The 27,998-nt window shown below is 46.8% G+C and overlaps 1 protein-coding gene across 3 annotated transcripts in view; it reads left to right on the top strand.

The window, feature by feature from the left end:
• Nucleotides 1-4,883: 4,883 nt before the first annotated feature.
• Nucleotides 4,884-27,998, top strand: part of TAMM41 (TAM41 mitochondrial translocator assembly and maintenance homolog) — a 44,517-nt gene continuing 21,402 nt past the window's right edge. The window contains exons 1-3 of one of the 3 annotated variants that reach the window (XR_005447744.1): nucleotides 4,884-5,107; nucleotides 15,922-16,104; nucleotides 22,632-22,724. Coding sequence is in view for 2 of the 3 variants with exons in the window: in XM_038740712.1 (XP_038596640.1) it covers nucleotides 4,973-5,107; nucleotides 15,922-16,104; nucleotides 22,632-22,724 (411 nt within the window). In the remaining variant the exon portion in view is untranslated. The remainder of the gene's footprint in view (nucleotides 5,108-15,921; nucleotides 16,105-22,631; nucleotides 22,725-27,998) is intronic. The other 2 variants (XM_038740712.1, XM_038740713.1) reach the window with 2 other exon arrangements.

Raw genomic sequence — 27,998 nt, 5'->3', positions numbered from 1 at the left:
GAGAGGGGGACGAGGGGGAGAGGAAGGAAGGGGCTCAGTCTGGGAAGGCCTCCTGGAGGAGGTGAGCTCTCAGTAGGGCCTTGCCCTACTGAGAATAGTAGGAGAAGAATAATAGAATATTATTCTCAATAACTGAGAATAATAGAAGAATAGGGTAACCCTTGTGTGTGCGCAGCGTCCTGGCCATCAGTGTACGTCGTTTATTATCTGAACTAGGCCGTAAGAGTATAATAATGGTGAGGGGCTTCCTCTTGTCCCTGGCCAGACAGAGATGGCCCTCTGAGGTCTTCCACGGCCCAGAACTAGTCAAGAACAGGTTTTCCTGGCCCTGCCTCACTTCTTTCCACGTGCGCCCAAACCAGCCTTGCGTAGTACAGTGCTCTGCACACAGTAAGCACTCAATAAATACAATTGGATGAATGAATGTACCTTAATTCCCTGTGTGTCTATGTATTTTCCTCACTCCTGTGATTATCTCTGCATCTGTATCTCCTCCCCGGCCAGCCCTTGAGGATGCTGAATCCCCATGTCTTCCTAAGAACAATAATAATAATTATGATACTCGTTAAGTGCTTACTGTGTGCCAAGCACTGTTCTAAGCACTGGGATATATACAACTTAATCAGGTTGGACGTGATTCTTGTCCTACATGGGGCTCGCATTCTTCATCCCCATTTTGCAGATGAGGTAACTGAGGCCCAGAGAAGGTAAGTGACTTGACCGAGGTCACACAGCGTACACATGGCCAAGCTAGGATTAGAACCCAGGTCCCCCTGACTCCCAGGGTCGTGGTCTATGCACAAAACCACATCCCTTCACTGGGAACCTGTACTTAAAATGAGTCATCATTGAGCAGAAACCAGTCAATCAATAGTATATATTAAGCGCTAGTGCTACTAAGCGCTTTGCACACAGTAAACACTCAATAAATACGATTGGCCGACGGACTGCCTGAATGAATGAATAGGGAAAGTACAATACAAGAGAGTTAATTTACATGATCCCTGCCCACAATCAATCATATATATTTAGTGCTTACTGTGTGCATCACACTGTACTAAGCGCCTCGGAGATTACAACACCACAATATAACGGACATATTCCCTGTCCACAGCGAGTTTGCAGTCTAGAGGGGGAGGCAGACATTAATATGAATAAATTATAAATATGTACTTAAGTGATGGGGGCTGCGGGGGACAATCAATCAATCAATCGTATTTATTGAGCGCTTACTGTGTGCAGAGCACTGTACTAAGCGCTTGGGAAGTACAAGCTGGCAACATATAGAGACAGTCCCTACCCAACAGTGGGCTTACAGTCTACAGGGGACAAACATTAAAATACATAACAGTTAGGAGAAAGAGTATAAACTTCCATTCCCTTCTGCGTTGCCCTGACTTGCTCCCTTTATTCACTCTGCTCCCAGTCTCACAGCACTTATGTACATATCTGTAATTTTATTTACTTATATTAATGCCTGGCTCCCCTTCTAGACTGTAAGCTCACTGTGGGCAGGGAATGTGTCTATTCTATTGTTGTGTGGTACTCTCCCAAGCAATTAGTACAGTGCCCTGCACACAGTAAGCACTCAATAAATATGATTGACTGATTGGTACACAAGTGCTGTGGAGCATAGGCGAGTGTCAAAAGAGTTTAAGGAGCGTACAGCCAAGTGCATAAGCAAAGATGATAATAATAAGCAGCATAGCCTAGTGGCAAGAGCACGGGCTTGGGAGTCAGAGGACACGGGTTCTAATCCTGACTCCACCACTCATCTACTTTTCCTCAGCTCCCCCTCCCCTGCGCATCATCTCGACCCACTCCCTTTGCCCTTCCCCCCCTCCCTGCCCCACAGCATTTATGTATATACATATATAACTATAATTCTATTTATTTATACTGATGCCTGTTTACTTGTTTTGAAGTCTGTCTCCCTCTCCCCCACCCCACGACTGTAAGCCTGGTGTGGGCAGGGACTGTCTCTCTTTATTGCTGAACTGTACCTACCAAGCGCTTGGTACAATGCTCTGTACACAGTAAGCGCTCAATAAATACAATTGAATGAATGAGTGCTGTGTGATCTTGTGCAAGTCATTTAATTTATCTGTGATCTGTTAAATGGGGATTAAGACTGTGAGCACCATGTGGGACAAACCTGATTACTTTGTATCTTCCCCAGCACTTAGAATAGTGCTTGGCTTAACAGATGCCATCATCATTATTATTCATTCATTCAATCGTATTTATTGAGCGCTTACTGTGTGCAGAGCACTCTACTAAGCACTTGGAAAGTACAATTCAGCAACAAATAGAGACACTCCCTACCCAACAATGGGCTCACAGTCTAGAAAGGGGGTGACAGACAACAAAACAAAACAAGTAGGCAGGCATCAATATAAATATATAGAATCATAGATACATACACATAATTAATAAAAATAGAATGTTGTTATAAGCAAAGATTAAATTATTAAAATTAATTGTTTTATTAATTAAAAAACTAAAATTTAAAAAATTAATTATTGAAATTATTATAAGCAAAGATAATAATAAAAATAATGGTATTTATTAAGCTTGCTATGTGCCAGGTACTATACTAAGCGCTGGGGTGTTTACAAGCAAACCAAGTTGGACAGTGTCATTATTAGAGAAGCAGCATGGTGTAGTGGATTGAACACAGGCCTGGGAGTCAGAAGGTCATGGGTTCTAATCCTGATTCCACCGTGTGCCTGCTGTGTGACCTTGGGCAAGTCACTATACTTCATCTGTAAAATGGGAATTGAGACTGTGAGCCCCACATGGGACAGGGACTGTGTCCAACCTGATTTGCTGGTTAATGCTTAGTACAATGTCTCGCACATTCATTCATTCAATCGTATTTATTGAGTGCTTACGGTGTGCAGAGCACTATACTAAGCGCTTGGGAAGTACAGGTTGGTAACATATAGAGACGGTCCCTACCCAACAGCAGGCTCACAGTCTAGAAGGGGGAGACAGACAACAAAACAACACATACTAACAAAATAAAATAAATGGAATAGTAAAAATGTCCAAGTAAAATAGAGTAATAAATCTGTACAAACATAGATACAGGTGCTGTGGGGAGGGGAAGGAGGTAGGGCGGGGGGATGGGGAGGGGGAGGAGGGGGCTCAGTCTGGGAAGGCCTCCTGGAGGAGGTGAGCTCTCAGTAAGGCTTTGAAGGGAGCACATAGTAAGTGCTTAACAAATACCATGATTGTTATTATTATTATTTGCTTGTATCTACCCCAGCGCTTAGTAGAGTGCCTGGCACATGGTAAGTGCTTAGGAAAGACCATCATTATTATTATTATTCAAAGTGCTTAAGCCGAGTGCACAAGCAAAGATGCCAGATGACTAGCAGGAGCAGGGGTAATAGGTAAACCCGTTAGTACTGCACCACTGTCCAGCCAATTCCCTGGAAAAGGCTCCACCACGACTCGGGAATGGGGCCGGATCAGAGCAGGAGCAGCAGCAGCCAGTTCACATGGAGAAGTGAAGTGACTTGCCCAAGGTCACCCAGCAGACAAGCGGCGGAGCAGGGATTAGAATCCGCGACCTTCTGACTCCCAGGCCCGGGCTCTATCCCAGAATCAATCAATCAATTGTATAAATCAATTGTATAAATACGATTGATTGATTGATTGTATTTATTGAGTGCTTACTGCGTGCAGAGCACTGTACTAAGCGCTTGGGAAGTACAAGCTGGCAACATATAGAGACAGTCCCTACCCAACAGTGGGCTCACAGTCTAGAAGGGGGAGACAGAGAACAAAACCAAACATACTAACAAAATAAAATAAATAGAATAGATAGGTACAAGTACAATAAATAGAGAAGCAGTGTGGCTCAGTGGAAAGAGCCCGGGCTTGGGAGTCAGAGGTGACGGGTTCTAATCCCGCCTCCGCCACCTGTCAGCTGTGTGACTTTGGGCATGTCACTTCACTTCTCTGGGCCTCAGTTCCCTCATCTGGAAAATGGGGATCAATCAATCAATCAGTCGTATTTATTGAGCGCTTACTGTGTGCAGAGCACTGTACTAAGCGCTTGGGAAGTACAAGCTGGCAACATATAGCGACAGTCCCTACCCAACAGTGGGCTCACAGTCTGGAAGGGGGAGGCAGAGAACAAAACCAAACAGACCAACAAAATAAAATAAATAGAATAGATATGTACAAGTAAAATAAATAGAGTAATAAATATGCACAGACATATATACATATATACAGGTGCTGTGGGGAAGGGAAGGAGGTAAGGAGAGGGGGAAGAGGGGGAGAGGAAGGAGGGGGCTCAGTCTGGGAAGGCCTCCTGGAGGAGGTGAGCTCGCAGTAGGGCCTTGAAGGGAGGAAGAGAGCTTGCTTGGCGGATGTGGGGAGGGAAGGCATTCCAGGCCCGGAGGTCGATGGTGGGACAGGCGAGAACGAGGCCCGGTGAGGGGAAGCATTGTGGCTCAGTGGAAAGAGCCCGGGCTTTGGAGTCAGAGGTCATGGGTTCAAAAACCAGCTCCGCCACTTGTCAGCTGTGTGACTTTGGGCAAGTCACTTCACTGGCCCTCAGTTCCCTCCTCTGGAAAATGGGGATGCAGACTGTGAGCCCCTCGTGGGACCACCTGATTACCTTGTATCTACCCCAGCGCTTCGAACAGTGCTTGGCACACAGTAAGCGCTTAACAAACACCAACATTATTATTAGCGGCGGAGGAGGGATGAAGACCGTGAGCCCCCCGGGGGCCTACCCGATCACCTTGTAACCTCCCCGGCGCTGCGCACATAGTAAGCGCTTAGCCAGTGCCATTATGATGATGATGATGATGATGAATGGTGCCAGCGTCCAGCTTGGTTTGCTCGTAAGCAACCGAGCGCTGAGTAGGCGGGCCCTGGGCCTGGGTGGAGTTGTGGAGGGCCGCGGGGTCCCCGCCTTCCCGATTTCCCGCTTCTCTCCCCCCCCCCCTCAATGGCGCTGAAGGCCCTGCCGAGCTCGGGGGTGGCATTCCGCCGGATCCTGGCTCATTTCCCCGAGGAGCCGAGCCTGGCTTTCGCCTACGGGTCCGGAGTGTACGGCCAGGCGGGGCCCAGCGCCGAGCACCAGGTGAGCCGGGCCCGGGAGATGAAAGCCCACTTAGAATCAATCAATCAATCAATCAATCGAATTTATTGAGCGCTTACTATGTGCAGAGCACTGGACTAAGCGCTTGGGAAGTACAAATTGGCATCACATAGAGACAGTCCCTACCCAACAGTGGGCTCACAGTCTAAAAGGGGGAGACAGAGAACAAAACCAAACAGACTAACAAAATAAAATCAATAGAATAGATATGTACAAGTAAAATAAATAAATAGAGTAATAAATATGTACAATATATACAGGTGCTGTGGGGAAGGGAAGGAGGTAAGATGGGGGGATGGAGAGGGGGAGAGGAAGGAAGGGGCTCAGTCTGGGAAGGCCTCCTGGAGGGCAGCGCGGCCCCGTGGAGAGAGGCCGGGCTTTGGAGTCAATCAATCAGCCAATCATATTTATTGAGCGCTTACTATGTACAGAGCGCTGGACTAAGCGCTTGGGAAGTACAGGTTGGCAACATTGGAGTCACAGGTCGTGGGTTCGAATCCCGCCTCCGCCGCGTGGCCGCTGGGTGACCTTGGGCAAGTCACTTCTCGGAGCCGCAGTTACCTCAGCTTTTAGACTGTGAGCCCAATGGTGGGTAGGGACTGTCTCTATATGTTGCCAATTTGTGCTTCCCAAGCGCTTAGGACGGTGCTCTGCACACAGGAAGCGCTCAATAAATACGATTGATTGATTGAACAAATGCCATCATTATTATTATTATTATCACTTCTCGGAGCCTCAGTTACCTCAGCTTTTAGACTGTGAGCCCAATGGTGGGTAGGGACCGTCTCTATATGTTGCCAATTTGTACTTCCCAAGCGCTTAGGACGGTGCTCTGCACACAGTAAGCGCTCAATAAATACGATTGATTGATTGAACAAATGCCATTATTATTATTATTATTATTATTATTATTATTATCACTTCTCGGAGCGTCAGTTACCTCAGCTTTTAGACTGTGAGCCCAGTGGTGGGTAGGGACCGTCTCTGTATGTTGCCAGTTTGTACTTCCCAAGCGCTTAGTACAGTGCTCTGCACACAGGAAGCGCTCCATAAATACGATTGATTGATTGAACAAATGCCATCATCATTATTATTATTATCACTTCTCGGAGCCTCAGTTACCTCAGCTTTTAGACTGTGAGCCCACTGTTGGGTAGGGACTGTCTCTATATGTTGCCCATTTGTACTTCACAAGCGCTTAATACAGTGCTCTGCACACAGGAAGCTCTCAATAAATACGATTGATTGATCAAATGCCATCATCATTATTATTATTATCACTTCTCGGAGCCTCAGTTATCTCAGCTTTTAGACTGTGAGCCCAATGTTGGGTAGGGACTGTCTCTAAATGTTGCCAATTTGTACTTCCCAAGCACTTAGTACAGTGCTCTGCACACAGTAAGCGCTCAATAAATACGATTGATTGAACAAATGCCATCATTATAATTATTATTATTATTATTATTATTATTATTATCACTTCTCGGAGCCTCAGTTACCTCAGCTTTTAGACTGTGAGCCCAATGTTGGGTAGGGACTGTCTCTATATGTTGCCAGTTTGTACTTCCCAAGCGCTTAGGACAGTGCTCTGCACACAGTAAGCGCTCAATAAATATGATTGATTGAACAAATGCCATTATTATTATTATTATTATTATCACTTCTTGGAGCCTCAGTTACCTCAGCTTTTAGACTGTGAGCCCAATGGTGGGTAGGGACTGTCTCTATATGTTGCCAATTTGTATTTCCCAAGCGCTTAGTACAGTGCTCTGCACATAGTAAGCGCTCAATAAATATGATTGATTGAAAATTTGTACTTCCCAAGCGCTTAGTACAGTGCTCTGCACATAGTAAGCGCTCAATAAATACGATTGATGTTGATGATGGAAAATGGGAAGGATGACTGTGAGCCGCCCACGGGACAACCTGATCACCCTGTATCCCCCCCCCAGCGCTTAGAACAGTGCTTTGCACATAGTAAGCGCTTAGCCAACTTGTACTTCCCAAGCGCTTAGTACAGTGCTCTGCACACAGTAAGCGCTCAATAAATACGATTGATTGATTGAACAAATGCCATCATTATTATTATTATTATTATCACTTCTCGGAGCCTCAGTTACCTCAGCTTTTAGACTGTGAGCCCAATGGTGGGTAGGGACCGTCTCTATATGTTGCCAATTTGTACTTCCCAAGCGCTTAGGACGGTGCTCTGCACACAGTAAGCGCTCAAATACGATTGATTGATTGAACAAATGCCATCATCATTATTATTATTATCACTTCTCGGAGCCTCAGTTACCTCAGCTTTTAGACTGAGCCCAGTGGTGGGTAGGGACTGTCTCTATATGTTGCCAGTTTGTACTTCCCAAGCGCTTAGGACAGTGCTCTGCACACAGTAAGCGCTCAATAAATACGATTGATTGAACAAATGCCATCATCATTATTATTATTATTATTATCACTTCTCGGAGCCTCAATTACCTCAGCTTTTAGACTGTGAGCCAAATGGTGGGTAGGGACTGTCTCTATATGTTGCCAATTTGTACTTCCCAAGCGCTTAGGACGGTGCTCTGCACACAGTAAGCGCTCAAATATGATTGATTGGAAATTTGTACTTCCCAAGCGCTTAGTACAGTGCTCTGCACATAGGAAGCGCTCAATAAATACGATTGATGATGATGACGATGATGGAAAATGGGAAGGATGACTATGAGCCCCCCACGGGACAACCTTGTATCCCCCCCCAGCGCTTAGAACAGTGCTTTGCACATAGTAAGCGCTTAGCCAACTTGTACTTCCCAAGCGCTTAGTACAGTAAGCGCTCAATAAATACGATTGATTGATTGAACAAATGCCATCATCATTATTATTATTATTATTATCACTTCTCGGAGCCTCAGTTACCTCAGCTTTTAGACTGTGAGCCCAATGGTGGGTAGAGACTGTCTCTATATGTTGCCAGTTTGTACTTCCCAAGCGCTTAGGACAGTGCTCTGCGCACAGTAAGTGCTCAATAAATACGATTGATTGAACAAATGCCATCATCATTATTATTATTATCACTTCTCGGAGCCTCAATTACCTCAGCTTTTAGACTGTGAGCCCAGTGGTGGGTAGGGACTGTCTCTATATGTTGCCAATTTGTACTTCCCAAGTGCTTAGGACGGTGCTCTGAACATAGTAAGTGCTCAATAAATATGATTGATTGGAAATTTGTACTTCCCAAGTGCTTAGTACAGTGCTCTGCACATAGTAAGCGCTCAATAAATACGATTGATGATGATGATGGAAAATGGGAAGGATGACTGTGAGCCCTCCACGGGACAACCTGATCACCTTGTATTCCCCCCCCCAGGGCTTAGAACAGTGCTTTGCACATAGTAAGCGCTTAGCCAACTTGTACTTCCCAAGCGCTTAGTACAGTGCTCTGCACACAGTCAGCGCTCAATAAATACGATTGATTGATTGAACAAATGCCATCATCATTATTATTATTATTATTATCACTTCTCGGAGCCTCAGTTACCTCAGCTTTTAGACTGTGAGCCCAATGGTGGGTAGGGACTGTCTCTATATGTTGCCAGTTTGTACTTCCCAAGTGCTTAGTACAGTGCTCTGCACATAGTAAGCGCTCAATAAATACGATTGATGATGATGATGATGATGATGATGGAAAATGGGAAGGATGACTGTGAGCCCCCCACGGGACAACCTGATCACCTTGTATTCCCCCCCCCCCCCCCAGCGCTTAGAACAGTGCTTTGCACATAGTAAGCGCTTAGCCAACTTGTACTTCCCAAGCGCTTAGTACAGTGCTCTGCACACAGTCAGCGCTCAATAAATACGATTGATTGATTGAACAAATGCCATCATCATTATTATTATTATTATTATCACTTCTCGGAGCCTCAGTTACCTCAGCTTTTAGACTGTGAGCCCAATGGTGGGTAGGGACTGTCTCTATATGTTGCCAATTTGTACTTCCCAAGCGCTTAGGACGGTGCTCTGCACATAGTAAGCGCTCAATAAATATGATTGATTGGAAATTTGTACTTCCCAAGCGCTTAGTGCAGTGCTCTGCACATAGTAAGCGCTCAATAAATACGATTGATGATGATGATGATGGAAAATGGGAAGGATGACTGTGAGCCCCCCACGGGACAACCTGATCACCTTGTATCCCCCCCCCAGCGCTTAGAACAGTGCTTTGCACATAGTAAGCGCTTAGCCAACTTGTACTTCCCAAGCGCTTAGTACAGTGCTCTGCACACAGTAAGCACTCAATAAATACGATTGATTAAACAAATGCCATCATCGTTATTATTATTATTATTATCACTTCTCGGAGCCTCAATTACCTCAGCTTTTAGACTGTGAGCCCAATGGTGGGTAGGGACTGTCTCTATATGTTGCCAGTTTGTACTTCCCAAGCGCTTAGGACAGTGCTCTGCACACAGTAAGCGCTCAATAAATACGATTGATTGATTGAACAAATGCCATCATCATTATTATTATTATTATCACTTCTCGGAGCCTCAGTTACCTCAGCTTTTAGACTGTGAGCCCAATGGTGGGTAGGGACTGTCTCTGTATGTTGCCAGTTTGTACTTCCCAAGCGCTTAGGATGGTGCTCTGCACATAGTAAGCGCTCAATAAATATGATTGATTGGAAATTTGTACTTCCCAAGCGCTTAGTACAGTGCTCTGCACATAGGAAGCGCTCAATAAATACTATTGATGATGATGATGATGGAAAATGGGAAGGATGACTGTGAGCCCCCCACGGGACAACCTGATCACCTTGTATCCCCCCCCCCCCCAGCACTTAGAACAGTGCTTTGCACATAGTAAGCGCTTAGCCAACTTGTACTTCCCAAGCGCTTAGTACAGTGCTCTGCACACAGTAAGCGCTCAATAAATACAATTGATTGATTAAACAAATGCCATCATCGTTATTATTATTATTATTATCACTTCCCGGAGCCTCAATTACCTCAGCTTTTAGACTGTGAGCCCAATGGTGGGTAGGGACTGTCTCTATATGTTGCCAGTTTGTACTTCCCAAGCGCTTAGTACAGTGCTCTGCACACAGTAAGCGCTCAATAAATACGATTGATTGAACAAATGCCATCATCATTATTATTATTATTATTATCACTTCTCGGAGCCTCAATTACCTCAGCTTTTAGACTGTGAGCCCAATGGTGGGTAGGGACTGTCTCTATATGTTGCCAATTTGTACTTCCCAAGTGCTTAGGACGGTGCTCTGCACATAGTAAGCGCTCAATAAATATGATTGATTGGAAATTTGTACTTCCCAAGCGCTTAGTACAGTGCTCTGCACATAGTAAGCGCTCAATAAATACGATTGATGATGATGATGGAAAATGGGAAGGATGACTGTGAGCCCTCCACGGGACAACCTGATCACCTTGTATTCCCCCCCCAGCGCTTAGAACAGTGCTTTGCACATCGTAAGCGCTTAGCCAACTTGTACTTCCCAAGCGCTTAGTACAGTGCTCTGCACACAGTCAGCGCTCAATAAATACGATTGATTGATTGAACAAATGCCATCATCATTATTATTATTATTATTATTATCACTTCTCGGAGCCTCAGTTACCTCAGCTTTTAGACTGTGAGCCCAATGGTGGGTAGGGACTGTCTCTATATGTTGCCAGTTTGTACTTCCCAAGCGCTTAGTACAGTGCTCTGCACATAGTAAGCGCTCAATAAATACGATTGATGATGATGATGATGATGGAAAATGGGAAGGATGACTGTGAGCCCCCCACGGGACAACCTGATCACCCTGTATCTCCCCCCCCCCCCCCAGCGCTTAGAACAGTGCTTTGCACATAGCGCTTAGCCAACTTGTACTTCCCAAGCGCTTAGTACAGTGCTCTGCACACAGTAAGTGCTCAATAAATACGATTGATTGATTGAACAAATGCCATCATTATTATTATTATTATTATTATTTAGCCCAGGGGCCTGCTCGTCACACCCTCCGACTCCTCCGGAAGGGCCACGGCCCGGCCTTGGCTGCCGACCGAGTTATTTATTTTACTTGTACATATCTATTCTATTTATTTTATTTTGTTACTATGGTTTTGTTCTCTGTCTCCCCCTTTTAGACTGTGAGCCCACTGCTGGGTAGGGACCGTCTGTATATGTTGCCAACTTGTACTTCCCAAGCGCTTACTACAGTGCTCTGCACACAGTAAGCGCTCAATAAATACGATTGATGATGATGAGTGACCTGGGCCGGCTCCCGGCACGGCGCTGCGGAGAAGCAGCGTGGCTCCATGGAAAGAGCCCGGGCTTGGGAGGCAGAGGGCGTGGGTTCGAATCCCGCCTCTGCCAATTGTCAGCTGGGTGACCTTGGGCAAGGCCTTCACTTCTCTGGGCCTCAGTGACCTAATCTGGAAAATGGGGGTGAAGACTGTGAGCCCCCCGTGGGACAACCTGATCACCTTGTAACAGCCCCAGCGCTTAGAACAGTGCTTTGCACATAGTAAGCGCTTAATAAATGCCATCATTATTATTATTATTATTGTCTGGGCCTCAATTCCCTCATCTGTCAAATGGGGATTAAGACTGGGAGCCCCACGTGGGACAACCTCATTACCTTGTATCCTCTCCCCTCCCCATGCTTTGCACGTAGTAAGCCCTTAACAAATGCCATCATTATTATTATTATTATTATTATTAATTATTATTATGCTCGGGGCCTCAGCAACCTCCTCAGGATGAAGGCTGTGAGCCCCACGGGGGCCAACCTGATCACCTTGTATCTCCCCCGGCGCTCAGAACATTGCTTGGCACATAGCGCTTAATCAATCAATCAATCATATTTATTGAGCGCTTACTGTGTGCAGAGCACTATACTAGCACTTAATAAAAGAAGTAGCATGGCTTAGCGGAAAGAGCCCGGGCTTGGGAGTCAGAGGTCGTGGGTTCTAATCCCGGCTCCACCGCCTGACAGCCGTATGCCTTTGGGCAAGTCACATCATCAATCATCAATCGTATTTATTGAGCGCTTACTATGTGCAGAGCACTGTACTAAGCTCTTGGGAAGTACAAATTGGCAACATATAGAGACAGTCCCTACCCAACATTGGGCTCACAGTCTAAAAGTCACATCACTTCTCTGGGCCTCAGTTATCTCACCTGGAAAATGGGGGTGAAGACTGAGCCCCACGTGGGACAACTTGATTACCTCATAACTACCCCAAGGCTCAGAACAGCGCTTGGCACATAGTAAGCACTTAAACAAATATCAACATTACTATTAGTAGTAGTATCATTAAGCAGCGTGGCCTAGTGGAAAGAGCACGGGCTTGAGTGGCGGAGGACCTGGGTTCTAATCCCCCCACCCCCACCCCTTGTCTGCTGTGGGACCTTGGACGAGTCACTTCACTTCTCTGGGCCTCAGTTACCTCATCTGGAAAATGGTGATAAGATTCCTGTTTTGCTACTCGGGAAAGGGACTGTGCTTTGAGCACTCCAGTGCTCAGCACACACTAAGTGCTCAATAAACAGTATTGATGGATTGACTTGATTATTTTGCATCTACCCCAGCCCTCAGTACAGTGCTTGGCCTTGAGTAAGCGCTGAACAAATACTATTATTTTCATGATGGAGATTTTTTTGCATGCAGGACGCTACCAGACACTTGGAAGTGTAAAATATGATCACAGCCCTATAGAAGACTTCGGTCTAAAGATGGACAGAATTGGACAAATATACAGTAGTCTAAAAAAACATAAGGATGGGCATAAATAAGAGACAGGAGGATGAATACATTTGTAAAAATGAAATACGCAAATACGCAGTTGCGTACCACGTTCTTCCCAGGTTCTACCTTCTTCACTTCGTAACTGTCAACACTGACAGCAACAGGAAGGAAACCGACAAGTGTAATTCATAGTTGTCATATTAATCAAAGGCATTTATTAAACACTGTGTGCAGAGCATTGTACTAAAAGCTTGGGAGGGTACAGTACAACAGAGTTTGTTGTCATATTCCCTAGCTACAATGAGCTTACAGTCTAGGGAGGATACAGAATACTGTGTACAGTTCTGGTTGCTGCATTTAAGACACAATTAAACTGAGAAGCAGTGTGGCGCAGTGGACAGAGCACAGGCCTGAGAGTCAGAGGACCTGGGTTCTAATCCTTGTTCCACGACTTGCCTGCTGTGTTACCTTGGGCAAGTTACTTAACTTCTCTGTGTTTCAGCTCCTTCATCTGCAAAATGGGGATTCCGTTCCTGTTCCCCCTCCTACTTACACTGTGAGCTCCACGTGGGACCCAATTATCTTGTCTACCCCAGCGCCTAGTACAGTGCTTAGCACACAGTTATTATCTGTTCGCCTTTCTCCTTAGTCTGTGAGCCCCATGTGGGCCAGGGACTGTGTCCGACATGATGAACCCGTATCTACTCCAGCACTTGACAACATGACACGTCGTAAGCACTTTAAAAATGCCATATAAAAAAGTGTCAAAAAGGCCGGAGCACAAAACCTGGCTCTGGTCAAAGAAAAAGGCCCGGTACAGCAATTCAAACAGCTGTAATCCACCCCTTCCTCTCCATTCAAACTGTTAACCTGCTGACTCAGTTGATATGGACTTGTCTTATCCCAACTTGTCTACTGCAGTGTTTCCTCATTGGGTTCCCAGCTTCCAGTTCTCCCCTCTCCAGTCCATACTTCATTTCCAAAATATCGTCCTGTGCACTTCACCCCACTCTTCAAAAACCTCCAATGGTTGCCCATCCCTCTCTGTATCAAGCCAAAATGCCTGTCCATCAGCTTTAAGGCACTCGTTCGGTTCCCTGTCCCCTCCTTATCCTCACTCATCCCTGCTACTGTCCAGCCCGTGCGCTCTTTCCTCTCAATCAATCAATCAATCGTATTTATTGAGCGCTTACTGTGTGCAGAGCACTGTACTAAGCGCTTGGGAAGTACAAGTTGGCAACATAGAGACAGTCCCTACCCAACAGTGGGCTCACAGTCTAAAACCAGCCTACTCCCTATGCCCTCCCTTCTGCCTGGAACCCCCTACCCCTTCACACCCAGCTCTCCCCGTCTTCAAAGCCCTTTGGAAATCACATCTCCCGGAAGCTTTCCCCAATACTTCCCCCATCACCTCATCACCCCATCATAATTTCCCCCATCACCTCACTATCTCCACAGCTCCAACTACCATTTCAGCATTTGTCTCTCAACTCTGTTGTATTATTATGGTATTTGTTAAGTGCTTACCATGTGCGAGGCACTGTACTAAGCGCTGGGGTGGATACAAGCAACTCAGGTTGGACACAGTACCTGTTCCACCTGGGGCTCAGTCTCAATCCCCATTTTACAGATGAGGTAACTGAGGCCTAGAGAAGTGATGTGAATTGCCCAAGGTCACCCAGCGGACAAGTGGCAAAGACAGGATTAGAACTCATGACCTGACTCCCGGGCCCGTGCTCTATCCACCGCGCCATGCTGCTTCTCTGCTCAAGGGCTTAGCACAGTGCTGTCCAAACAGTAGGCACTCAATAAATGCCATTGATTGAGTTCCCTGTTACCTAAGGACTTGATTAGTTCTCCTTCCCCCAGCTGGTTGCACCTATGTATATATCTTTATATTCCAACTTCCTCCTACTTGTAATTCATTTTGTCGGACATCCCCAGTAGGTTACAAGCTCCCGGAAGAAAGGTATCTAACTCTGTTGTACTTTCCCAAGCGCTGCTCACAACACTCTGCTCACAGACACTCAATAAATACTGTTGCTTGATTTTACTACAGCGTCGGCCATTACTCGTTCCTAAAATTCTTCAGGCCAAAAGTTACCACTGATGTTCAGAATAATTACGGGGCTGGCGTTTACTACAGTTCAGTCATCAAGGAGTAGTGCCCCGGCTCGAGAAAGCCTGTTGGGAGGCTGGTCTTGTGCCCATCCCCTAAGCCCTGTTGTCAATTGTCACGTATATCGGAGACTGAATACACCCAACTCTCCTATAACGTGGGTGGAAGCGGCACGAGCTTGGAGGGGGCAGAGGGCATGCGTTCTAATCCTGACTCTGCCACTTGCCTGCTGTGTGACCTTGGGCATGTCTCTTGACTTTTCCTCAATTTCCTCATCTGTAAAATGGGGATTCAATACCCGCTCTCCTTCCTACTTAAGCCCTTGAACCCCAGGCGGGACAGGGACTGTTTTCGTCGTGATGAACTTTCACGTTCCCCAGCGCTTAGTACAGGGCTTGGCACATAATACTGTCATTATTATTAAAGAAAAACTTGCGTTATAGCAGTCACCCATGTCCAGTGCAGCTACACACGTGCTACTGTTTACTCCTGTCACGCTGTATCCGAACAGGTTCCTGTGGTTGGAAGAACATTCCCTAATTCCCTAACAGCATTTTAGCCGAAACATCATCATCATCAATCGTATTTATTGAGTGCTTACTATGTGCAGAGCACTGTACTAAGCGCTTGGGAAGTACAAATTGGCAACATATAGAGACAGTCCCTACCCAACAGTGGGCTCACAGTCTAAAAGGGGGAGACAGAGAACAAAACCAGACATACTAACAAAATAAAATAAATAGAATAGATATGTACAAATAAATTAAATAAATAGAGTAAAAAAATATGTACAAACATATATACATATATACAGGTGCTGTTGGGAAGGGAGGGAGGTAAGATGAAACGAAAACACATGTTATGAGAGAGAACTGAATGTAGATGCAGGTTGAGGTGCTTTTTTTAAAAAAACCGTGTCTTTGGTTTCTCTCATAGAACCTTATGCTGGACTTTGTGTTTACAGTGGATGACCCCGTTGCTTGGCATTCAAGGAACCTGCAGAAGAATAGGACCCATTACTCTTTCCTAAAATTCTTCGGGCCAAAAGTTATCACTGATGTTCAGAATAATTATGGGGCTGGCGTTTACTACAATTCAATGGTCCCTTGTGATGGGAAGGTAAGTGACACGGGGCTTTGCCTTGGAGTTGTCGGTTTGGCGTGTTCAGATCCAGTGGTGGGTGGAAGGAAATGGGAATGTACTAGAAGAGGGTTGCAGGAAGGAAACGCGTCAGGCTTCGCAGGGGAGCTCAGAGAGCGGGTGCGAGGCAGCGGCCCCGGGTAGCATAAGCCCTCCGCGCCACCCTTTGCTCCCACAGAGAGTACCGCATGGCTCCCCTTGGAGGGCGGGTGGTTGGGAGATGGCTGGCGGGGCGCGGGCTCGGCCTCTGTGACACCTCTCCTACAGGGTATGGCTCAGCCAGCCCGACCCCTCAGCGGTCATCCTGCCATCTGCCCCGGTCCCCATTGCCACCCCCCAATCCCCGCCCCGCCCTGAGCCAGGTTTCCAGGGCAAAGAAAGTGATGGTGACCTGCTCAGCCACTCCGTCTCCCTGGCCTCCTGCCACTGAGGTATTCGGGGGAGAGCCAGGAGAAAGCAAGCCGAAGAGCAGCAGGAGGGGCCAGCCCAGCCCTATAGCCATTGCATGATCTGAGCTATGGGCTAGAAGGTGATCTGATCTAGAAGATTGCTGATCTGAACTCGAAGGTAGGGGAGGGGGAAGTGAAGGATAGAAGCCCCTTCCTGGGGTTTCTGTCCCCTGCATCACACTCTGTCGGCTCACTCCCCCGTGACAGCCTCAGCCAAAAGTGGCCTTTGGAAACCCCTGCTTTACCACGGGTAAACTTCCCTTCATCCACGACCTGGTCCTGACCCCAATCACTATGTCTCCTTGCCATCACAGAAACCTTGCTTTCCCCAGATGACACCATCGCTCCTGCCACTCTCTCCTGAGGGAGCCTTGTCTTCTCACTCCCCAAGAGTCACTGGGTAGGAGGAAGAAATTGGCCTGCTTCTTGTGGGACCCCCCCCCCCCCGCCCAAGTGCCATTTTTGCAACATCCCTCCCCCTCCATCCTTCTCTTTCTCCTCCTCTGAAGCCCAAAATACCCATCTACACCATCCATTTCCATTATTCATTCAATCATTCAGTCATTTATTGAGCGCTTACTGTGTGCAGAGCACTGTACTAAGCACTTGGGAAGTACAAGTTGGCAACATATAGAGACGGTCCCTACCCATTACTGGTCGCCATCAACTACCCCCTCCCCCAAAGGCCCCACCTCCAACTTTCTGAATCATTTTGGTACTTCTCTCCCATTCCTCCTCTCCTTCTCCATCCCATCACTGATCCTCAGCGTCATCAATATCCACATGGATGTTCCCGACGACCTTCCTGCTTCCCTCTCACTCCTTCATCCCTCACTTTAAGAGAGTCATTCCACCCTACCTCACCCACTCACCAACGAGGGCACACACTCGACCTCATCGTTGCTAGTCACTGAACAATCTCTAACCTCACCAACTCTGAAATCCACACCCTGACCACAGCCTCCTCACCTGCCTTCTCTCTCTTACACTCCCTCCCCACAAAACCATCCCATTCCCCACAGAACTCTCCAATCTCTTGACCTCCTCCAGTTATCCCAAGTCATCTTGCCCTATTTGGTCTCCCTACTCAACCTCTCTCAGTGCACAAATCCACGCCCTCAACTCTGCTGTCTCCACTGAACTCAACTACCTTGCAACCCTGTCTGTCCGTGGATCTCATCCCACCAACCCCCAGCCCAGGATCCCCACCACAGTTCACTTCTTCCGCTCATGTGTGAGGAGCACTGCTGGTGAAAATCCAGATATCAGGCTGACCTCATCCATCTCAAACTCATCCTCACCTGCTAGAAGTCTGCCCAGCAACAGTATTTCTGCACCCTTACTGACTCCCATGCCCACTGTGCCAGCTGTTTCAGGCTTTTAACTCCCTCCCTCAAACCCCGTCCCCCTGTCTCCCCAATTTTTGCCCCAATGACCTTGCCAGTTATTGACAAAATTGAAACCAAATGCAAACTCCCTAAATTCTCCCGCACACCGCCCGACCCACCCAGTTAACTTTCTCATCCTTTCCTGCCATAATAATAATAGTAATAATAATTATGGCATTTGTTAAGCGCTTACCATGTGCCAGGCACTGTACTAAGCACTGGGGTGGGGGTGGATACAAGCAAATTGGGTTGGACACAGTCCCCGTCCCACTTAGGACTCACAGTCTCAATCTCCAGTTTACATTTGCCCAAGGTCACATGGCAGACAAGCGGCGGAGCCAGGATCAGAACTCAGGACTTTATGAGTCAATCAATCAATCGTATTTATTGAGTGCTTTCTGTGTGCAGAGCACTGTACTAAGCGCTTGGGAAGTACAAGTTGGCAACATGTAGAGACGGTCCCTACCCAACAGTGGGCTCACAGTCTAGAAGTCCCAGGCCCAGGCCCAGTCCACTATGCCATGCTGCTTCTCCACCAGTTTCAACCACACACTCTCCATTGGCTCCTTCCCTATTGCTTTCAAACATGTCCACGGATCCCTTATCCTAAAAACAAAAATCTCCCACGACTTCTCTGCACCGTCCAGTTAATGCTCCGTCTCCCTCCTACCATTCCTTTCCAAACTCCTTGAGCGAGTTGTTTAAACCCACTGCCTCCACTTCCTCTTCAACTCTCAACCCCCTGCAATCTGGCTTCTGACCTCTCCACTCCACTGAAACTGCTCTCTCCAAGGTCATTATGTCTTCCTCTCTCTTTTTGAATGGTATTTGTTAAGCGCTTACTATGTGCCAGGCACTGTACTAAGCACTGGGGTAGATACAAGATAATCAGGTTGGACACAGTCCCTGTCCCACACAGGGCTCACAGTCTTAATCCCCATTTCACAGATGAGGTAACTGAGGCCCAGAGAAGTTAGCGACAAGTGGAGCAGGATTAGGACCCAGGTCCTCTGACTCCCAGGACTGAGCTCTTTCCACTAGGCCACGCTGCTTTCTCCTTGCCAAATCCGATGGATTCTACTTCATCCTAACCCTCCTAGACCTCAGCAACCTTTGACACTCTGCACTGCCTCCTTTTCCAGGAACCGCTATATAACCTTAGTTTCACTGCCTCTGTCCTCTTCTGGTTCTTTCTCCTTCACCAGCTCCTCTCCTGCCTCCCTCAAGACTTTGTTCTGGGTCCCCTCCTACTCTCCGTTTACACTCACTCTTTTGGAGAATTCATTTGCGCCCCCGGCTTTGACTACCATCTCAACGCAGATGATTCCCAAATCTCCCTCTCCAGCCCTGACCCTCTCTCCTTTTCTGCAGTCTCGCATTCCCTCCTGCCTTCGGGACATCTGAACTTGGATGTCCCACTGACACCCCCAAACTTAGCATGTCCAAAACAGAACTCCTCGTCTCCCCACCCAAAGCCTGTCCTGCCCCTGACTTTCCCATCCTTGTAGACAACAGCACCGTTCTCCCTGTCTCACAAGCCTGTAAACTTGGAATTGTCCTCAATTCATCTCATTCAGACTGCAAGCTTGTTGTGGGCGGGGAAGTGTCAGTTTATTGTTGTACTCTCCCAAGCGTTTAGTACAGTCCTTTGCACACAGTAAATGCTCAATAAATACAATTGAATGAATTCAATTTGCATATTCAGTTTGTCCCCAAATTCTGCCCATCCAATCCTCACATCTCTAGAATCTGCCTCTTCCTCTCCATCCAAACTGCTATCACACTGATCCAGAACTTGTCAGATCCTTTCTTGATTACTACAACAGCCTCCTGGTTGACCTCCCTGCCACCAGTCCTTTCCCACTCTTGTCCATATTTCACTCTGCTGCCCAGCTCATTTTTCAAAAAACTCAATCTGCACATCACTCCTCAAAACCCGTCAATGGCTGCCCATTCATCTCCGCGTTAAGCAGAAACTCCGTAGCATTGGCTTTAAGGCACTCAGCTTTTTTTTTTCCATGTTATTTGTTAAGCATCCACCCCAGGTCTTAGTCAGTGCCTAATACCATAATTATTACTATTACCGATCCATATTATATTCTCCCAAACTCTTAGTTTGGTGCTCTGCACACAGTAAATGCTCAGTAAATGCCATTGATTGATTGATCACGGGCACAGATTACTGTGAAAATATGGAAATTTAAACACCCCCCTCCCAGTTTTTTCTTTCCCAGAATTGAATTGTTGCAGGATCTTACATTATCCTTTTTGTTCCTTTAATCTCTCAGGCTGCTGGATTATCTGCTTTTCAGAAACTAGTTAAGGCAGACACTGTGATCCTCCCCCCTTCCTCTTGTTTGCGTTTTTCATTTGGTTACCTCCTGGAAAGGAGAGGCCTTTCTTTGCTATTCCACGTCTCATCCTGTTAGATAGTCCATGTTTTCCCACTCCTCAAAAAGCTCCAGAACATCAAGTGGAAACTCCTTACCATCGGCTTTAAAGCATGTAATCACCTTGCCCCCTCCTATCTTACCTCACTAATCTGCTACAACCCAGCGGGCTCACTTGACTCCTCTAATGCCAACCTACTCACTGTACCTCCGTCTCATCTACCTCACCTACCTCCTGCCTCTGGCCTGGAGCTCCCTCCCGCTTCATATTCAACAGACACTCACTCTCCCCATCTTCAAAGCCTTATTAAAATCGCATCTCCAAGAGGCCTTCCCTAACTAAGCCCTCATTTCCCCTACTCCCTCTTCCTTCTGTGTTGCCCTCGTACTTGGATTTTCACCCTTTATTCACCCCACCGCCCTTCTGTATATGACCATAATTTAATGTCTGTCTTCCCCTGTACACTGTAAACTCCTTGTGGCCAGGGGACTTGTCTATCAACTCTTATATTGTACTCTTCCATGCGCTTAGTACAGTGCTCTGCACACAGTAAATTCTTAATAAGTATAATTAATTGATTTTGCTTGGTGGTCTGCCACTGAATTTTGGAAGTTAACCCAAGACACTTAGGACTAATAGTCAAACTGACTTCTCTTCACGGGTTGGGAGATTTTTGTTCCAATTCCCTTCCTCATTTGTAGCATTGCTCTGCCAGCTTCTATGCAGTGACTTGACACAATCTTGCCTTTTATCCATCTCCACTGTGCTTCTTCTGCCTTTTTCTCACCTCCTTCCCCCTTAGTATTTGTCTTGGGACAGAGTCTTCAGGTTTCAAGCAGTTTCATCCGGTCCTAGAGGTAATTAGAAGCCCCGGACTCATTTCTTTCATTGACAGGCTTGTCTCTTTCTAATAGTGCTATAGTGAGAAACAACGTGATCTAGTGAAGCAGCGTGGCATAGTGGGAGGAGTATGGGCCTAGGAGTGAAAGGACCTGGGTTCTAATCCCAGCTCTGCCACTTGTCTGCTGTTGTGACTTTGGGCACATCACTTCACTTCTCTGTGCCTGTTACTGACTCTGGAAAATGGGGATTAAGATTGTGAGCCCCACGTGGGAAAGGGACCGCCATCCAATTGGATTACCTTAAAGCTACCCTGGCCCTTAGAACAGTGCTTGACACATAGTAAATGCTTTACAAATTTCATAAAATTATAGTTATTATTATTAGTGGAAATTATTAGTGGCTCTGCCAACTGCTTGCTGTGTGAACTTGGGAAAGTCGCTTAATTTCTCCGGGCCTCGGTTTTCTCAACTGTAAAATGGGACTGCAATACCTGTTCTCCCCCCTTACTTAGACTGTGAGTCCCATGTGGGACAGGGACTGTGTCTCACCTGATTATTTCACATCTACCCCAGGGCTTAGTACAGTACTTGGCACAAATGCTAACAAATACAACAACAATAATAGTATTTAAGCACTTATAATTATTATTAGTAGTGAATCTCAGGAGTCAAAAAATGGTAGAACTAATTGATCTCCTGATGGGGGGGTGGGGGGTGGAATTTGACATAACTATAAATGTCATTTCTTGGCCACACATTTTTACTCTGTTCCAATTTGAATAGGCAGAGTATATCAGCAAAAAATGAAGCATAATATTACTTTGAGCCTTTCCCTCTGAGTAATAAACAGGTTGTTAATTACAAGCCGAGGATCTGAATTCATGCTTTTCTTTCCAGGAAGCATGATTTTTCAAGAGGACCCGCACTTCATAGCAAGGCTCTGCAGCAGATTTTGAAAGACCCATAGTGAGGGAAGGAATTATAGCGTCAGAGAACAAAAAAGGGCCTTGATTCTGAAAATATTTTTTGCCACAGGTAGGATGATGTTAACTAAAGAAGGGCTGTGTGCAAGTCCCATACTAAGAGAAAGAACGGATGAATAAAAATAAAGCAATAAATAGGAAGCAATTCAGACAGCCTAATTTAAATTATTTTGAAAACGTCTAATTGGCAAGGGCTAAAGGGCTGAGAGTGTAAAATAAAGTATTTGAACCCAGTGATAGAGAATATCACTTGTAGCTCTTAACTTGAAAAGTACTCAACAGAGAAGTTAAGCATCAGTGGTGCAGCAGTACTGGAAGGAAGCCAAGCCTCAGTGACCAGGCACCGTAACGATACTTCACCCAGGAAAGATTCCATTTAATTTTTTGCATTTCGTGCGTGGCTGTTGGGTGAACAGAATGGGTTTCCTCCTCATATTTTACTCTCTTCCCCAGCTCATCAAATACGGAGTCATTAGCACAGATGCTCTGATCAGAGATCTGCTTGACTGGAATACATTGTACGTCGCTGGACGCCTGCACAAACCAGTGAGTGAGCGAGCATGTTGCGCTGACGTGAGACCAAGGACTGGGAAACGCTGAACAAACAGCTCCATCTCTCTCGGTTTCCAGGTTGGGGGGAGGGCCGGGGGGGTGTTTCAGTGGAAATGCCTCTACTTTTGGGACCAAATGTTGCTCCCTCTTTGCTGGAGTGAAGCAGAGTTGTGGCAAGTGAGAGAGGTTCTTTTTAATGAATTTTGGAAGATAATAATAATAATTACGGTATTTAAGTGACTTACCCAAGGTCACACGGCATGTACGTGGTGGAGCCGAGATTAATAATAATAATGGCATTTATTAAGCGCTTACTGTGTGCAAAGGCTGTTCTAAGCGCTGGGGAGGTTACAAGGTGATCAGGTTGTCCCACGGGGGGCTCACAGTCTTAATCCCCATTTTACAGATGAGGTAACAGGCACAGAGAAGTTAAGTGACTTGCCCAAAGTCACACAGCTAATTGGCGGAGTCGGGATTTGAACCCATGACCTCTGACTCCAAAAGCCCGTGCTCTTTCCACTGAGCCATGCTAGGACCTCTGACTCTCAGGCCTGTGCTCTTTATACTAGTCTGAGCCAGAATGCCGTAGCTGCTGGGGATGGTATAATAATTATGGCATTTGTTAAGCGCTTACTTTGTTCTAAGCGCTGGGGTAGATACAGGGTTATCAGGTTGTCCCATGTGGGGCTCACAGTATCAATCCCCATTTTCCAGATGAGGTAACTGAGGCACAGAGAAGTTAAGTGGCTTGCGTAAGGTCACACAGTGGACATGTGGCAGAGCCGGGATTAGAACCCACGTCCTTTGACTCCCAAGCCCGGGCTCTTGCCACTAAGCCACGCTGCTTGATGAGAATGCTGTAAAATCAGTCAGCATCTGCCACCTTCTTAAAATGAGGATGTCATTGGATGCAACTTCCATCAATCAGTGGTATCTGTTGAGCGTGTACTGTGTGCAGAGCACTGTACTGAGCACTTGGAAGAGGACCATATCTGATCCCTGTCCACAAGAAACTTACAATTGCGAATTTGGTATAGAACAACTTCACCCGTGGTCGGTTAAGCTAGGGATTGGCGTTCTTGCACAAGCCCGCAACCTTGGTGTCGTCTTCGACTCCACTCTCTCATTCACCCCACACACCCAATCCGTCACCAGAACTTGCCGATCTCACCTCCACAACATCGCCAAGATCCGCCCTTTCCTCTCCATCCAAACCACTACCTTGCTGGTTCAATCTCTCATTCTATCCCGACTGGATTACTGCATTGGCCTCTTTCTGATCTCCCTCCTGTCTCTCCCTGCTTCAGTCTATACTTCACTCTGATGCCCAGATTCTCTCTGTACAGAAACGCTCTGGGCATGTCACTCCCCTCCTCAAAAATCTCCAGTGGTTGCCTATCAACCTTTGCATGAAGCAAAAACTCCTCACTATTGGCTTCAAAGCTCTCCATCACCTCGCCCCCTCCTACCTCACCTCCCTTCTCTCCTTCTACAGCCCAGTCATTCCACACCCTCCGCTCCTCTGCCGCTAGCCTCCTCACCGTGCCTCGTTCTCGCCTGTCCCGCCGTCGATCCCCGGCCCACATCCTACCTTTGGTCTGGAATGCCCTCCCTCCATGCATTCGCCAAACTAGCTCTTTCCCTCCCTTCAAAGCCCTACTGAGAACTCACCTCCTCCAGCAGGCCTTTCCAGACTGAGCTCCCCCTTATCCTCTGCTCCTCCTCATCGCCCCCACTCCCTCCCTCTGCCCTATCCCCTTCCCTTCCCCACAGCACTTGTGTATATTTGTACATATTTTTACTCTATTTTTTAAATGCGTATAGAGCTATAATTTATCCATTTTGATGGTATTGACACCTACTTGTTATTTTATGCCGTCTGTCTCCCCCTTCTAGACTGTGAGCCCGTTGTTGGGTAGGGACTGTACCTGTTGCCGAATTGTACTGTCCAAGTGCTTAGTACAGTACTCTGCACACAGGAAGCGCTCAATAAATACGATTGAGTGAATCAATGAATGATTACTGTATTTTGCACCCATACCTGTCCCTCACCCTCAGGACCCGATCCATATACCCAAAGGAGGGCTACTTACCCAGCCTGACTTTGTACTCGTTTTGGCAGTTTTGATTCCCGAGGGCCGCTACTAGTCACGGAATCTCCTGTCGGGCACGCCGGCCGGCCAGACCCAAATCCCGAGACTCCAGGTCCGAGAACCTGCGCGGGTAGTGCCAGTGGCTTGTACAACACACCACTCACACTCTCTCATCCCCACCAACCAGGGTCTTTATTGAGAAGCAGCATGGCGTAGTGAATAGAGCACGAGCCCGGGAATCAGAAAGTCATGGCTTCCAATCCCAGCTCCGCCACTTGTCTGCTATGTGGCCCTGGACAAGTCACTTCACTTCCTCCCTGCCTCAGGTACCTCATCTGTAAATTGGGAATTAAGACTGCGCACCCTCTGTGGGACAGGGACTGGCTCCAACCCGACTTGCTTGTATGCACCCCCGCACTTAGTACAGTGCCTGGCGCGTAGTAAGCGCTTAACAAATGCCATTATTATTACTGAGCGCTTGCTGTGTGCAGAACACTCGACTAAGCACTTGGGGAGAGCCCAGTGGAACAGAGTTGGTAGACACGTTCCTTGCCCACAATGAAGTCCCCATCGAGGCACGGAGTAAAATGAGCCAGTAGGTGGGTAGGAGTGCACCACACTGTGAAATGCTCATGGAGCACGCTAGCTAATTCTCTTGTATTGTACGCTCCCCAGCGCTTAACGCAGTGCTCTGCACACGGTAAGCGCTCAATAACTACCATTGATCGATGAATTGACTGATGCAGAACCCATTCTAGCTTTACTTCTATTTATTCTGATGACTTGACACCTGTCCACATGTTTTGTTTTGTTGTCTGTCTCCCCCTTCTAGACTGTGAGCCTGTTGTTGGGTAGGGACCATCTCTATATGTTGCCAACTTGTACTTCCCAAGCGCTTAGTACAGTGCTCTGCACACAGTAAGTGCTCAATAAATACGATTGAATGAATGAATGAATGAATTTGCAGCCAAGGTGACCACAGCACCATGAACGAGCAGGCCGTTGCCGCGCTATGCCCTAAGAGAGCCTCTCCACCTTTTTTGAAGTTTCTTCCGGGAGACATAAATCAGCATGCCGTTTTTTTGTGAGTGTCTTCAACTGAAGAAGATTGGGGTTGGATCTCAGCTGTGATTTAGCAAGTAATTCATTCAGTCGTATTTATCGAGCGCTTACCTGTGTGCAGAGCACTGTACTAAGCGCTTGGGAAGTACAAATGGGCAACAGATCGAGACGGTCCCTACCCAGCAACAGGCTCACAGTCTAGAAGGGGGAGACAGACGAAAAAACAAAACAAGAAAGTAATCTTTCTTAATAATAATAATAATGTTGATGGCATTTGTTAAGTGCTTACTATGTGCAAAGCACTGTTCTAAGTGCTGGACTTGGACTTGCATAGAAACACTGATTACTCAAGCCTCATCCACAATTTTACCACCACCTGCACACAGGTTGGGTAAACTGGGGCTATGCAAGCATCTGCTAGAGAGGTACAAGAAATGTCCGATGACCATTACGAAGTGTGCTCTTAGGTTGCTTGTGTTGGCTTCAGGTGGCAGTACTCACGTGACAGAATTTGAAGCCAGAAAACATCTCAGAAAAGGGAACAACATTGACATTTTCACGGCAACAAGTTATGTTGTTTAAAAAGCTTTTTAAATGAGGCCGACTAGAATGCTCTCACTTTTTACTGTACTTGAGAAGGATGGGATTAAATATGAGGGGCTTAAATACATAACTAAACTGGTTCCAAAAACTCCTAACATTTGGCAGACATAAATGTTTAAAGGGAAGTCTTTGAATTGTCAAATTTGCGATCTGGTTTTATGCCCACATATCCCCCGTCCTTACTTAATAAGCCCTCCTTTGACCCCACCGCACCCTAGGTAATCACCCTATCTCCTTAGCATTCCTTCCAAACTCCTCAAATGAATTTTTTTGCTCTCACTGCCTCTACCTGTCTTCAACTCCCTGCAGTCTGGTTTCCGCCCCCTTCACTCCACTGAAACAGTTTCCTCCAAGGTCACCAATGACCTGCTCCTTGTCAGATCCAATGGAGTCCACTTCATCCCCATCCTCCTGTACCGCTCAGCAGCCTTTGACACTGTGGACCATCCCCTCCTCCTGAAAGCACTATCTAACCTTGGTTTCACAGCAACTGTCGTCTCCTGGTTCTCCTCCTATCTTTCTGTCTGCTCTTTTTCTCAGTCTCTTTCACCAGCTCCGCTTCTGAGTGTGCTGGGATCCCCCAAGGCGCAGTTCTGAGTCATCTTCTCTTCTCCATTTACTCCCATAGCTTCAGCTACTAGCTCTATGTGGATGACTCCCAAATCCTCTCCAGCCCCAACCCCTTTCCTTCTCTGCAGACTCACATTTCCTCCTGACTTCAAGCCATCTGAACGTGGACGGAGCACAGTCCTGGGAGTCAGAAGGCCGAGTTCTAGTCCCGACTCCTCTACTTGTCTACTATGTGACCTTGGGCAAGTCACTTCACTTCTCTGTGCCTCAGTTCCCTCATCTGGAAAATGGGGATTAAGACTGTTTAATTAAGCCCCATTAGCTTGCATCCACCCCAGCGCTTACAACAGTGCCTGGCACATAGTAAGCGCCTAATCCCACATTATTATTATTACTGAACTCCCCAAACTCACTCCTCCCCCATGACTTTCCCATCACTGTTGTCAACACCACTATCCTCCAGTCTCTGAAGGCTGCAACTTTGGCATAATGCTGGACTCATATTTCTGCTTCAACCTACGTATTCAGTCCATCACCAAATCCTGTTGGTTCTATCATCAAACCTGTACATTGCACCCCTTTATCTCCAAACTGCTACCATATCCCACCTCGACTAGAGCAGCGTGGCTCAGTGGAAAGAGTCCGGGCTTTGGAGTCAGAGGTCATGGGTTCAAATTCCGGCTCCACCAATTGTCAGCTGTGTGACTTTGGGCAAGTCACTTCACTTTTCCGGACCTCAGTTACCTCATCTGTAAAATGGGGATGAAGACTGTGAGCCCCACGTGGGACAACCTGATTACCTTGTATCCCCCCAGTGCTTAGAACAGTGCTTTGCACGTAGTAAGTGCTTAATAAATGCCATTATTATTATTATTACTCCTCGTTGACCTCCCTGCCTCCCCTCTCCAACCCATGTCATTCTGCTGCCCACATCATTTAA

Source organism: Tachyglossus aculeatus, chromosome X1 (assembly GCF_015852505.1).
Source record: "Tachyglossus aculeatus isolate mTacAcu1 chromosome X1, mTacAcu1.pri, whole genome shotgun sequence".
Classification (NCBI taxonomy): Eukaryota; Metazoa; Chordata; class Mammalia; order Monotremata; family Tachyglossidae; genus Tachyglossus; species Tachyglossus aculeatus.
This window is presented reverse-complemented; position numbering and strand designations above follow the sequence as displayed.